Raw genomic sequence first — 15518 nt, forward strand, 5'->3', positions numbered from 1 at the left:
GCTCGTGTTGCCTCGCGCTTCCGAGCTGAAGCGAGCAGGCCCGCGGCGCCGTGCCAGCCCCGAGGGCTGCCGGCTGCGGCAAGCAGCGGCGTCCCTGGCCGGTGGGGCGCACGGCGATTCGCCTGGGGGGCTGCGCGGGCCGCACGGCCGGGCGCCGGATGGCGGCCCACAGGACAGTAACTTTCTCTTCGTGGGAGTCATGACCGCCCAGAAATACCTGCAAACCCGCGCCTTGGCTGCTTACAGGTGAGTCCCTGTGGCAGGATACCTTCTCCAGTGCCCAGCATCCCACCGGGCGGCGCCTTTGCCCGCTTCTCTGACTCCTGGTTCCTAGGTTTCCCGTGGGATTGGGTGCATCCACGGCAGGCCGAGTCGTGAGCACGGTGATCACAATGCTCAAAGCAATGTGGGCTTTGGGGGCAGGCAGACCAGGGTGGCAACCCATGTGTGACATTTTTATAAGCTGCTTAAGCTTTCCAAGGCCAAACCCTGTTTCCTATTATAAAGGCTGCTGGGGAACTCTTAGCATAGTACCTACCCCATCATCGATGGTGACCCTGACAGTTATCCACGTCTCAGTTATTGATACAGTTACAATCCAGAGATGAGATTGATATGCAAAACTGTCCAATTTTTTTTGTTTGATCATAGAACTAATAGCAGTTAAGATTTATTGATGTACTTACTCATCACCGTGTTGTGCCCATCAATGGATTATTCTGCCGGGGAGTCTTGAGGGAGACAAAGCTGGATAAAGCCATGCATTGTGACTGGAGGGCTCACGGCTTAGCTACCTACCTCCTTGGCTAGGTTAAAGCTTCCCTCACCAGCCAACTTCAGGACCCCACTCTCACCCTTGCAAGCCCTGAGTTCACAATCTCACAGGGCAGAGCACGCTCTCTTCAGACACAAGTCACTGAAGCTTGGGGCTTCTGTGAAGCCACTGGGAGCCTACCAGTTCCACTGAAGCAAGGCTTCAGGCCCAATTAAGCGCACATTGATGTGTCTTTAAACGCAAAAGTATTCCTTCCAAATACCTTGTTAGATGCCTCTTTATTTCCTTCCTTTCTACCCCTTGGCAGTGTTTTAGCTGCAGGGCCTCAGGCCACAGAGGAGCTGGGAATACAGAATAGGCACCTTCTGGCTTCTGGAGGCTGTGGCCATAGAAAAGGCCTGCTTTAAAGCCAGCCTTGTGCTGCATCTAGAGTCTGGTGGTGTACTGGGCTATGCATTGAGCTGCTAACCTTAAGGTCAGCCGTTTGAAATCACAAGCCTTTATTCAGGAGAAAGATGAGGCTTTCTACTCCCATGAGAGTTAATGTGTCTGAAACTCACAGGGGCAGTTCTGCCCTGCCCTCCAGGGTCCCTGTGAGTCCCCAAAGATAGTGGTTTGAGTTTGGTTGGTAGGAGGGAGCAGAGGTTGTGGATAGGGTAGTCTATTCAGAGGCTGTGTGGAGGTTTTCCTGAAGGAGGGGACACTCTGCTGCAGTGCCCTCCACTTTATTAGTGTGCAGAGTAGTCAGATAATAGATTCAATGACTGTTGTTATTTAAAAATGTCAGATAATGAGATGGTTGATAAGTGAGGAGTAGGTGTATTTAGTTTTCTGAAATTCCTGCTGTCCTCCTTGAAAAGCCAACCTAAAACCCTCTGGCAACCCTATAGGACAGAGTAGAACTAACTGCTTCATAGGGTTTCCAGGGCCGTAAATCTTTACAGAAGCAGACACTTCATCTTTCTTCAGCAGAGTAACGGGGGTGGGGGTGGGGTGGTGTTCAAACCACTCACATTTCCGTTACCAGCCCAGTGTTTAACCTTCTGCACCATCAGGGCTCTTTGAAAACTAAAACCCATAGCCATTGAGTTGATTCATAGTGACTTTATAGGACAGGGTAGAACTGTCCCAAAAGGTTGCTAAGCCGGCAATCTTCAGGTGCAGAAAACATCTTCATCACTTGGAGCAGCTAGTCAGTTTGACCCATTCCACCCTTATGGTTAGCAGCCCAGTGCTTAATGCACGATACCACTAAAGCTCTCCTGAAAAGCTGAAGTCACGGTTATCCGGCTGATGCCCTTCTGTGTCATACATTTATATTTCACTGTTTGAGTTACTGTGTCAATGAAAAGGGGTGCCCACAGCAGTTTCAGATTCTTGACTTGGGTGAAAAGAGAACCTTTGGGAAAAAACCCGCTTCTGACTCATAGGTGACTGAGAGTGCAAGGCTGCATTTTCTGTTAATTGGCTGTCTAATGTCTGCATGTTATCCAGTAACTGCTTCAGTTGGCCATGTTAGTCATTTATAGTGACTGAGATCATGCTAGTTGAAGTAGAAGGTAGATGGTTTTAGACTGACAAGTGTGTTTAGAGCCAGATCCATAGTGGTGGGAATTTGAAGTAGAAGAGAAGTGGGGGTATAGATGCAGTAAAGGGAGTTGATGGAAACCTTATATGAGTGAATTACAAAGTCAGTTAACTGTACTGATAAGGTTTCAGACTCATCCCACCACACAACAAATCAGTCGAGGGAAGCTTTTTGGGAATAAACTTTTAAAGCCGTTGAAACAGAATAAACTATAGCTTTTGCTTTAAATGTATAGCTTTAACTCTTAAATCCAATTCTGGTGTAAATTTTAAAAAAAGGGCAAAAAAACACTTTACTGCTACTGAGTTAATTTCCACTGCCTTAAAGGACAGGATGGAACTTCCTGAGTTCCTGTGTTCTGAGACTTTATGACAGTAGACAACCTTATTTTTTCATGAGTGGAGAGACTGGTAGATTTGAACCTCTGACCTTGGGACTAGCAGCTAAGCATGTAGCCCACTACACCACCAGGGCTCCTTTGGTGTAAATTAGCATGCATAAAAGATGTGAGAGGAAAATCCTATCTGTTCTCCTCCCCCTCTAAGGTTAGGCTCAACTCAAAGAGCTGAGAAAGGAAGTGGAATGGAAGAGCAAGAGGGAATGACTCCCTTTCTGTGCATTCCTCATATTCCTGCATACTTTCTGTAGGATCTTGCTTGCGGTTAGAGCCTGAGTTTTTCCAGGAAGGGTCCTGAGTGACGGAAAGAATTGGTAGTGTGAAGACAGACTAATGCAGCATTTTGGAAAGCAGATCAGTTTTTGCTCATGAATATCTGGGGTTTGATGTGTATTGTACTCTTGACTAGACAGCTACCTATATCACAAGTAGAGAGTGTCATATAACTTTTTTACAGCATGATTTTGAAAGAAAATTCACATTTGAATGAAAACAGTTAATGAGGGAATAATTTACCGGTTTGTTCCAGTAACAGATTTTGTGACTTTCTACCTTCTCCCCCTAAGCAAATACATTTTAATAAATATACATTCCGTTTATACAAATTGGTAGGGTTCCTATCATACCAGCAGTACTTAAAAAATGTTATGTCAAAAAGAGTACTATTTCATACTCAGAAAGTGATATTTGCCTAAAGCCAACATTTCATGCATTTATTTTGGCAACGTTTTCACATTTCCTACTTCATCTTGTTTTAGAAAAAATTATTTCTTGTTAGCATTTATTTCATATTTACTCATTTTAACATTAAACATTCATTTTTAAAATATTGACTTTAGTATTCATTCTTATATTTATTATTATATCAACATTCATTATAGTATTTATATAGATTTTTTGTCTTTAATTTTCAGTTGAATTAGTAGAGACATTAACTACGAAGCTAATTTATAGCTGGAAGGATTTTGAAAAACTCATAAAGCCTAGCTCTGTCTCTTTTTTTTAAAATCATTTTACTGGGGGCTTATACAACTCATCACAATCCATACATATATCCATTGTAGATGCAGGGTTTTGTCTCTCTGTTTTTTTTTTTTAATACCCACAAAGGGCAGCGGTTCTCAACCTATGGGTCACATCCTCTTTGGGGCGGGGGTCCGGGGGAGTGGGGGGGCGTCAAACGACCCTTTCACAGGGGTTGCCCGATTCATAACAGTAGCAAAATTACAGTTATGAAGTAGCAACGGAAAGAATTTTATGGTTGGGGGAGTCACCACAACATGAGGTGGAAAGGGTCGGTATTAGGAAGGTTGAGCACCACTGAATTAGGGGAAGTTGGAAATTTGCCCTGTTATCTCTCTTTCCTACCCCTCCCTTCTTTATGCTGCCTTTGCCTTTCTGAGAAAGAAAGAAAGGCTCAGCAGGAAATAGTGTATTTTACTATTTTCCATCCACTTTCTCTAGTCCCTTCTGTTTTATCTCTGGCCTTAAGTCAGAATAATGGGAGCCTGTGCAGTTTGTCAGCTCTGTGTCCAGAAGGCTTCTAGTGGAGGCGACGGCTCAAGTAGGGAGCGCAAGCACAGTCTGAATCGAGATGAGGGACTTACCATTTTGTTTCACACTTCAGGCCAAAGTCCACATTTGGCTTTTATGTCGGAGATTTTATGCACAGTTCAGCATTCTTTCTAAAAGGCAAATGATTCCTTGCCTTATACAAAATAAAACAAAAAACTCAGTATATAATTTTATACAAAACACATTGCTTAGCATATGGCTAGAGGAGACTTAAATTAGTCACTCAGGCGCTTTTATGGCAGGATATTGACACATGCAAGACTCTCTAGGGACTAGTAACCAAAGCCAGCCACCCAGCAACTTTTTCTTAGTGATCGAGATTCTGAGAAGTTGTAAAAGCGGAAAATATTTGGAAGATAGTTCTGTCTGTACTAAAATTGTTAAATGCTTCTGAGTTGGCTCTGACTAAAGTGACTGCATTTCAATGATGTACCGGCTCCCTCACCACTACTTTTATTTTCTAAACTGATCATGAAGTGGGGAAGGGCATCAAGATATGCTAACTGTGCAGTGACAACCGACTATAGGCTAGAAACATTTTTAAAATCGGACAAAACAAAATACAGAGTGGTAACTCAAGAGACCCTGAGTAAATATCATAGCTCTTGAGTTCATATGAGGGATCCTGTTTCATGAAAATGTTCAAATACATTGAGGACTCATCCTTTGTTCGGTAAATAACATGCATGGCCTCCTGGACCCAGACTCTCAATTAAGTACTATTTTCCTGGAGCGTCCGCTCTCTTGGGAAGGGCAGGCATTAAAAGGTGATGAGTACCGTAAGGTTGAAGTCCTTTCTGAATTAGGTGGCTGGAAACGTCACAGAAGGCAACACGTGGGCTGAGATCTGAGTCATGAGTAACTGGCTTTGTGACTATTATTGATGGAAATGCAAGTCTAGGGGAATCCCTTGCATGAACCACCTGGAAGGAACCTGAAGAAGGCTGATAAAAGGAAGACGACAAGGGAATGATGGCATCTGGTGTCATGGAATTTTGTTCTAAGTGAATTAGAAGCCATCTAGGGGTTTGTGAAGTGATGCGTGTGTGTGTGTGTGTGTGTGTGTGTGTGTGTGTGTGTGCATTCCAATAAGCATACATTTATTCTCATAATTTAGAAGTCTTGAATTCCTAATTTGGGGCACTAGATTTAGGGGAGGGCTCTCTGACATCTTGTACGTGAGTCACTGGTGGCTCTTCTTCCTTGATAGTTCTGGAATTTCTCTTCGTGTTTCTGAGATAGCTCATGGTGGGAGGTCCAGCATAGGTACACATGTCTTAGCATCAATTTTCTCCTGGGTGTAGGAAGAGGTCCTTGTTGCCTTTCAACATCTATGGGCCCAGCATTCCTTGAACAGGTACACATGTCTTAGCATCACTTTTCTCCTGGGTGTAGGAAGTGCTCCGTACAAGGACCTCAGTGCCAAAGGACATACTCCATTCCTGACTTTTCTTTCTTGGTAATGGTCAGGTTGCTCCCTCTCTGCCCTTTTTCTCTTAAAAGATGAAAGGTATGAGGCTCAGATCTCAGTATATGTTTTAAAAGTTAATTCTACCCAACATGTGCAGACTGGATTGTAGGGAAACGGAAACCTAAGGGAGGTAGCTCAGGTGAAGATGGAGGTAGCTGCTGCATTAGTGTGACAGAAATGGGGATGGAAGTGGATGGTTTTGAGAATCTTGTGCAGTTAGAGGTTCCTATGGAATGAACGTGTGTGAACTCTAGGGAAACGTGTCATCATCCATAGCTTGGAGGATTTTCCTTTGTCCTACAGGGTGGATGGTTGTGTCTTTTACTGAGATGGGAAAGAGTGGAGGAGGGATTTAGGGAAGAGGTGGGTCAGCAGAGATGGGGCTTTGTACATGTAAGTTAGAGATATGAAGGAGTAGGAGAATCCAACTCCTCATTACTCCAAGGCCTATTGTCATGAGGCAGAGGTCAGACATACCTTCAAGTTCATCCTTTTACCCTATTCTAATACACACTCATTATTTGCTGTTGGGTTTGATGGTACATTGCAATAGCCAAACAAAACACACAGACCATACTCCCTATTAGGGACATTTATTAGGAAAGTTAACAGGCTACTGCAAGTCCGGATCAGAAAACATTAACAATAGAGTCATTGATCCATAGCAGTACCTCTCCTCAGCTAGCAGCCATTTCTCTCACTTGTCAGCTTTTCAGCCATGTAGTCCATTGGCCTCTGCTGATTGGCAAGGTGGCCTGCCACTCTACCTCACAGTCTCATAGTCACAGCGCTGTTGTTCTGCTCGGTCTCATGGTCTCCTTGCCTTGCCTCTGGTTTCGGTCTGCCTCCTTTGTTTCTGTCTCATGCCTTCTGTTGCAGTCACTTGTGCCTCTGGTCTCAGGTTCCGCCACTTCAGACATCTTGTACGTGAGTCACTGGTGGCTCTTCTTCCTTGATAGTTCTGGAATTTCTCTTCGTGTTTCTGAGATAGCTCATCCAGATTCCCTTTATTAGTGTTATACTCTTCATTTGCATAATCCTACCCAATCATTTGGTGGGAGTTACAGAGACTTGGATAGAAGAGCCATATTAAGAACTTTTAGACCATCACAGAGTAGCTTTAAGACATACAGGTGGATGTATCTATCAGCATAATAAAGGTAATTAGCATAAAAAAATGAGTAGAAAAAAGATTCATATCTGAAGTGGTTATTGTGTTGGAATTCTAAAGCAATCTTAAATCAATCTGTGGTGTTGGTATGTGTTGTCTAGAGAAACAAAACCAATAACACTCATGTATAAGAAATAATTTTATATGAAAGAGTAATTTTAATCAAGAAGGCATCCCAGCCCATTCCAGCTCAGTTCCAAGGATTCCATGCTAGCCAGAACCCTCTTTAGACTCAGGTAGCTGCAGGCCTCTGCAGGAGGAAGGTGAAGCAAGAAGCATAGAGATCACAGGTTAGTGAGTGCAGAGTTGTGTGGCTCCAAGGTTGCTGGGAACATGGCAGAGTGCTGACAGATCTCAGGTTCAGAGGCCCACGTGGGTCACGCCTGGAAGTAGACACAGAATCCGAGCAAGTATAGGAAGGTGAAGTAGAGTAGAGAGAAACAGGTTCCTAGTCTCTCATTATAAAAGGCTACACCCCCAAGGAGGAGTCATCAGGCTGTGACCTGATTGATAGGCTAGACTCTACCCCTACAGTTTTATCAGGTGTAAGGTGACATAAAATCTTAACTGCCACAGTCCCTGAGAGATCTAGATAGCCAGGGTTCTACAAAATAGTTAATTTTTGATTTATTTATAAAGTGTGTATTGTAGGTTATTTCACTTTAAAATGGTGCCAAGATTTATCCACATTAATCTGGTATTTAATGACCGGTTGCTAGAACCCTTCTAAGTTCCTTATGTCTCACTTGAGGAGTTGCATTCTATATCTCTCCTTTTTCTCTTGTATTGTTTTCACATACAGATGTTTTATGTTTACCCTTCCCTTTCTGGTTTTTTTAAAAATGTATATCTACCTAAGCTCAGAATTCTTTTCCCTAGGAAGATTCTATACACACTGTTACCTAAATTTTTAAAAGATAACTTAAAAAAATTTTTTTCTGATTCTGGAAGAATGAAAAATCATCTCAACCTCACTTCTCCCAGCTGATACATTTTCTTGGTACAATTTGTTGAATAAGCTTTCATTTTCCTACTAATATGAAATGTCATAATGCTCAAAATTCCTGGGTATGTATTTGGACTTACTATTATTGTTCCATTGATCTTTTTGTCTGTTCTTGTGCCAGTACCACCCATTAAAATCATTGTAGGCTGAATAATATTTTAATATTCGGTAGACAACTTCCACTTTTTTTTTTTGGTTGAGTTATTTGTATGATGAACTTGTTTGTCACTAAAAGACTCCAAGTCTATTTCAGTTTTATTTTCCTCTTTTTTTTTTAAAGCTTCTCAGATCGCTAATTAGGTTTGAGGGATAAGGAATCTGGAGGGATTTATTTTTTTAAAGAAACATACTATAAATATTTACACAGCCCATCTCAAGAAACAAAATCCACAGCAATGTCCTGTTAAACACTCCATATATAAGGTTCTTTTTCTTCCCTACCTCCCATCCTTTGTTTCTCCCTCCCTCCCTCCACAAGAACCTCTTCCTTCCATCTTACTGTTCCTGCCCTGTCACTGGCTTACTTGTAATCATCAAAGTCTTGTCCATTGGTATATAAACCATGTTTTTTCTTTGTTTTTCCTTATAAAAATGGTGCTATTAAATATCGTTGTAAGATTGAGGGTGCTAATAAGCATAATGTTCTCTAGGTTTGCCCGTGTCTTGTTGTCTTTAAGAAAGTTGTAATTTTTTTATCGATGCGTAACCTTCCATAGTATGAATGTAATAGAGCTTGTTTATCAATTCTTCTGAAATTGGGGTTTTGGGTTGTTTCCATGTTTTTGCTATTATGGAAATTGCTGCAGTAAGCATAGGTGTGCAAATGTCTGTGTTGTATTCATGATTTCTTTAGAGTATATACCCAGTGGAGAGTTTGCTGGTTCACAAGGTACTTGTATTTACATTTGTTGAAGGACGTGCCATATTTATTTCCATAGTTGCACAATTTTACAGTCTCATCAGCAATATAAAAGCTTCCTATCTCTCCACATCCTCTCCAGTATTTATTATTTTCTATTTTATTGAATTTTGCTGAAAGTGATGGTGGAGGTGATAGCTCATTGTTTTAAGTTGTATTTCTCTTACTGCTTAATGATCGTGAACATTGCTTCATATGGTTGTTGGCCACCTAGATAAATTGTCTATTCATCTTGTGCCCATTTTGAAGGGATTATTTGTATTTTTCTTGTTAATATGTAATTTTCTATAGATTTTGGAGCGTAGCCTTGTATCTGATGTATTATTACTGAGTCCCCCCCCCCCCCCACCAGTCTGGGATCTCTGTTGACTTTTTGACAAAGTCTTTAGTGTGGGTATTTTTCTTTTTTTCTTTTTTAACATTTTATTAGGGGCTCATACAACTGTTATCCCAATCCATACACACATCAATTGTGTAAAGCGCATTTGTACATCGTTTCTCAAGACATTTTCTCTCCATTTAAACCCCCGACATTAGGTCCTCATTTTCCCCCTCCCTCCCCGCTCCCCCCTCCCGCATGAGCCCTTGATAGTTTATAAATGGGTATTTTGTCATATCTTGCCCTGTCCGACGTCTCCCTTCACCCACTTTTTGTGCTTGGTAATTGTCTCTGCCTTGCATTAGGGTCCTTAAGTTTGTTCCTATTTTTTAATTGATGTGTGATTTATATGTAGGTCTTTGATCCATCTTGAGTTCCTTTTCGTACAAGGTGTGAGGTTTGGGTCCTATTTCATCTTTTGCAGGTGAAGATCCAGATTGTCCAGCACCATTAGTTGCAAAGGCTATTTTGCCCATTTTTTTTCATAAAAAGAGGAGGAGGAAATTACTCAAATTATCGAATGATATCATTGATATTGCATGCAAGTAAAATTTTACTTAAGATTATATAAGAACAGTTGCAGCAGTACATTTATAGGGAATTTCTAGAAGTTCTGGTCTGGTTCAGAAAAGGACTTGGAACAAGGGATGTTAGATGAATCTTGACTGAAAGCAAAAAGTACCAGAAAGATGTTTAGGGGACAAAGGGGGAACTGATAGCAATGATAGATGTGTAACACCGCCCCCCTCAGGAGGATGAATAACAGAAACATGGGTGAAGGGATATAGCAGATGGTATATGATATGGGGGTGTGTATATATATGTATATATTAAATACTTATATATATGTTATCAAGAGTTCACGAGCATGGGAGGGTGGGGGAAGGAGGGGAAAAAAGAGGAGTTGATAATAAGGGCTCAAGTAGAAAGATAATATTTTAAAAATGATGATGACAGCATATATATGTTTGCTTGATATAATTGATTTATGGATTCTTATATCTGTAAGAACCCCCAATAAAATGATTTTTAAAAAGGCACTCAAACACATACACACATTATTATTTAAATTAAAAAAAAATTCGGTGTCTGAAAACCACCTAGGTGCATCATTGGGAGAAAAGGCATTCTACACCTATATACAGTTACAGTGTCAGAAACTCACAGGGCAGTTCTACCTGGACCTACAGGGTCCCTATGAGCCAGCATCGACATGAAGGCAGTGAGCTTGGTTTTGGTTTATAGATACTTGGTTGTAGTTTTGGGTTCTCAATTCTAATTCATTGATCTTCATATCTATTGTTGTAACAGCACTGGGCTGTTTTGATTACTGTGGCTATATATATAATACTTTTTAAAGTCTGGGAGTGAAAGGCTCCTACTTTGCTTTTGTTTTTTAATGGTGATTTATCTTGAGTTTCCTTTCCATATAAAGTTGGTTGTTAGTTTTCCATTTCTTTGAAGAATTGTGGTAGGATTTGGGTCAGAACTGTGTTGAATTTTCTTTGTGTGTGTGATAATATTGTCATTTTCACAGTGTTTAGTCTGCCTCTCCAGGAACATGGGAACTTGTTTTATTGGTGTGAGTTTTTGTGTGTGTGTTTTTTTTTCTTTAAGGAGTGTTTTGTACTTTTCCTGGTCTTTTGTTTCTCTGATAAAATTTATTTCTAAATATTTCATCTTTTGTGTAATTGTGTTATAAATGGTATTGTTCTTTTGCTACATTTTTTAGAATCATCGATATACAAGAATCTAACTGATTTCTGTAGATTGATCTTACAGCCTATTATGCTGCTAACATTTTAAATTAGTTCAGGTGGTTTTTTAATGGAATATTTGGGGTTTTCTGTATATAGGATTATGCCATCTTCAAATAGAGATTTTAATTTTTTTCTTTGCCTATGTGGATTCTTTAGTATCATTTTGGTATCTCTTGGCTCTAGCTAAAACTTCCAGACCTATATTCAATAAAAGTGGTGATAAAGGGCAACCTTGTCCAGTTCCCGATTGAAGAGGAAATGACTTCAATTTCTCTCCATTAAGTGAGATGCGATATATTTATTGTTTCTGCATGTATGGCTTTTATTATGTTGAGAAATTTCCCTCCCATATTATTAATCTTTAGTTGAAAATGAGTTATTGAAGTCTCCAAGTATTGTATTATCTATATGTCTCTTAATTTTTATAAGAAGTTGATTAATATATTTTGATGGTCTTTCATTTGGTGTGAATGTATTAATTATAGTTATGGCTTCTTTTTCAATGAAAGCTTTCATTATTATATAGTGACCTTCTGTTTCTCATTATGACATTAACTTTGATGTATTCTTTGTCTGAGATTCATATTGCTACTCCAGCTTTCTTTTGACTGCTGCTGTTAACTTGATATATATTTTTTCCATCCTTTGATTTTTAGTTTATCTAAGGTGTGTGTTTTGGTAAGAAGCATATTAAAGATTGATTTTTTCCAATCCATTCTGTTAGTCTTTGTCGTTTAGCTGGTGAATTCAGTTTTGTTATTGATAAATATGGTTTAATTTATGTAATTTTGATATATATATATATCAATGGTGTTACTGGTTTTAGTTTTCATGATTGTTTTTGTGTGTGTTTTCTTTGTTTCTTGATTGCCCTCTTGATATTCTTTTTTTTTTTAAATCATTTTATTAGGGGCTCATACAACTCTTACCACAATCCATACATACATCAATTGTGTAAAGCACATTTGTACATTCATTGAAACCTCTTGATATTCTTGTCTTGTTTTCATCTTATTTTTGTCTTGCTTAGGTGATTTTTATCTTGTTTGTTTTGTTGCAATTTTAATTTTTACTTTTAGGTTGTTTCCTGTGGTTTCCTTTCCAGTTTCAAGATAGTTTGTTGCATTTTGTGAACAGCTTTATACCTTCTGCATTTGAGTTTTTATTGTCTGTACCCTCTATTCTTATTTATCTATTTTTATCTTCATAGTGGATTGTTGTCTATAATTCCTTGTTTTAGTTCATTTAGTTCCATTTCACTTTGAATATTGCTTTAATAGAATGTTTTCTCCATAATAATTTCTTTTCTAAGATTGCGCTCTGCTATAGATTTTCTGTCCATAGAATTCCAAAAAAATTCACAATATGTTTTTGTAAAGGCAGTCCTGTAAATTCCTTTAGTTTTTCCTTATCTGGAAATGTTTTATTTCTCCCTCATATTTGAAGGATAATTTTGCTGGATATAGGATTTTTTTTTCTTAAATTTTTTTATTTGAAAAATTACTTTAAAAGTCCAGTGATTTTTTTTTTTTAACATAAATCATGATTCTCAAACCCATTCCCATCAGCTAAACATTGTTGAAGTGATGGTAGCATACACATTAGAGAAGCTACCCAACGACAAGAGAACACCAAAGGACAGAGAAAAGTGTATCTGTAGAACAGGTATTAGAATGAGGCTGAAGTTCAGGATAACCGTAGTATCTAGGAGGCTACTCTGTCCTGTTAGCCAGGAAAATGCCTCCCTGAGATATAAATGCTAGTTTTGTTGTGTTCCAGGTTTCTCTCCAGCCTCCTCTTTTTCACCTCATCTGGGTCAGCAGCCAGGTTAGCAGAGTTGGCTAGGACCCCAGGACTTGAATGGGTGAAAGGAATGTTGCCAGGCTAAGTAAGACCCACCTCTTAACTCTTGATCAGTGAGAAACAAAGGCTAAGGACAGAGGTAGTAGTAGCATGAGGTAATTAATAAAATGCATCTTAAATTAATTCCCTAATTAATAAAAAAAAGTAGAAAAATTGCTGAGGAGCCAGTAATGCTACAAAAATACAAGGTTAGAGGCGGAACTAGGGAACGATGCTGGTACTGGCAGAGAGATATTGAGGCAGGGAGATGCTGGTTAATGTTTGATATCTAAAGAAATAGTGTGATCTTAATCATGGTCCGCCTCTCAGCCCCTGCCTGGTACCTGCTTCAGTTCATTTCAGGAGGCGAGGGAAAAGAGCAGTGCGGGCAAGGTGCTGCTCAGTAAAGTCTGTTTCCGCTTTGGTCACCTCACCCACCTATCCCCATTTAAGGAGTCCCAAGTGAAGACCATCATTCAGGAGAAGAGAGAGAACTTAATATGGTTCTCCAAGAACTATCTCAGATCTGAGGGTATCCAGGATTTGAGTTCAGCTTCTCTGGCCAACAGTACACTTGGTCAGAGCTGCTTGCCTTGACTCCATCTCCAGGAGCAGGTGATTGTCAGAGGGAGTTGAGAGAGTCCAGCCCTCACTGCTGTTGCCCTTGCTATCTTTGTTTTCCAAATCATAACAAGTAGTCTTGTACAATCGCTACTATAACCAGATTCAAAACATTTTCACCATTCTTGACCTCTTTGATATCAGGTCCCCCTTAACCCCCAATCTCCCCTGACGTAGAAACCCATCCCCCCCAGGAACCCTTATTCTAGTTACTGTTTCTATAAATTCACTTATCCTGGATTTCATATACTAAAAAACAGAAAAATACGTGAGTCAAAAAAGCTACCAACAATGACAAAGTAAAACAGATAAACTCCAATGTGACTAAAACACAGAAAATATTAAAAGCAGATCAAGCACAAAGCATATCAAAAGGGAGATCATATGACAAGATTTTAACCATTCAAATCAGCTTTATCCTATTAATCTACTATAGTCCTCCAATATTCTCTGTCTGATAACCAAGTTATTCCCACTCCTCAGTTGTGATTAGAAGGAAATTACCTTCTAATTATTCCCTGTGTAGATCCTGCAAATGTATTTTGGGCTTCTACTGTCATCCATAGTCTTCTGCACTCCATAATCTCACAATATAAGCTCTGATACTATTCCTTTCTTCGGATTTGGATTATATAATTTACAATTCTTGGATCACAGATGTTTGTGTTTCTTCCGTATGGACTTAGTTAACATCTCATTTAGATGGCTGCTCATTTGAAAGCAAACTTTTAAGACCCCCAGATGCTATTTTAGTAATTAGTAATTTGTGTGTTACGTCATTGCTAAATATCTTTACCCAATCTGTGGGCCCTTGTTTTGCTATTTTGATAAAATCTTTTAATGCATAAAGATGTTGTATTGTTAATAGATCCCATTCTTCTGTTTTGTCTTCCACTCTTTGTGCTTCCTTCGTTACATTTGGTAGCCTGTGTATTCCCTGCAGTAGGGTCCTTGGATTTGCCCAAGGTTTTTTATTGATGATCCTGATAGCTTTGGGCTTTATATTTAGACCTCAGATCCAACTCGAGTTCCCTTTTGTGCATGGGCTGAGGTATGGGCCCTGGTTCATTCTTCTGCAGATGGATATTCAGTTTTTCTAGCACCATTTGTCAAAGAGAACATCCCCTTCCCATTTAATGTTTCTTAGTCTTTTGTCAAAAATCAGTTGTCCCTTGGTGGATGTTTTTACTTCTGGGCTTTCTGTCCTATTCCATTGACGTAGGTCTTTATCTATTATTGTATGAGTACCAGGCTGTTTTGACAACTATGGCTGTATAGTAGATTTTGAGGTCAGGTAGTACAAGGCCACCTTCTTTTTGAGAAATGTTTTGCTTTTCCTGGGTTTCTAGCGTCTACATAGCGTCTACATATGAAGTTGGCAATTCATTTTTCCATTTCTTTAAAGAATGATGTTGGGATTTAGATTTGGATTTCACTGAATATGTAGATTGCTTTGAGTAATATTGACATGTTTATAATACTGAGTCTTCCTATCCACTAACCCTGGATTTTCCTCCATTTGTATAGCCCTCTTTTAGTTGTTTGTATTAATGTTTTGTAGTTTTCTTTGTTACAGGTCTTTTGTTTCTTTGGTTAGGTTTATTCTCGTTAAGTATTTAAACTTTTGTGTGGCAATTATGAATGATACTGTTTTTCTTGATGTCTTTTCGAATCTCTCATCATTAGTATATAGGAGTCCCAAGTGATTTCTGCTTGTTAAACTTGTGTCCTGCTATTTTACTAAATTCCTCAAGTGTTTCCAGCAATCCTATCATGGAAACCTTGGGTTCTCTGTACATAGAATCATATTGTCTGCAGAGTTTCACTTCTTTGTCCAATTACACTACTTTAATTTCTTGTTGCTGTCTTATGTTCTGGCTGGGACTTCCAGCACAGTGTTGAATAAGACTGGTGATAGGGACACCCTTGTCAGGTTTCTGTTTTCAATGGGAATGTTTTCAGCTTTTCACCATCGAGTCAGTATTTTTCATATATGGCCTTTATTTATTTATTT

The 15518-nt window shown here is 39.4% G+C and overlaps 1 protein-coding gene across 1 annotated transcript in view; it reads left to right on the plus strand.

Moving 5' to 3' along the window:
- CHSY1 (chondroitin sulfate synthase 1) overlaps positions 1–15518 on the plus strand; it is a 136530-nt gene that overhangs the window by 32571 nt on the left and 88441 nt on the right. Inside the window, exon 4 of the mRNA XM_030884481.2 lies at positions 6–246. Within this exon, the coding sequence (XP_030740341.2) occupies positions 6–246 (241 nt within the window). The remainder of the gene's footprint in view (positions 1–5; positions 247–15518) is intronic.

This window comes from Echinops telfairi, unplaced genomic scaffold (genome assembly GCF_000313985.2).
Source record: "Echinops telfairi isolate 266 unplaced genomic scaffold, ASM31398v2 ScPeMD7_7;HRSCAF=31, whole genome shotgun sequence".
Taxonomy (NCBI): Eukaryota; Metazoa; Chordata; class Mammalia; order Afrosoricida; family Tenrecidae; genus Echinops; species Echinops telfairi.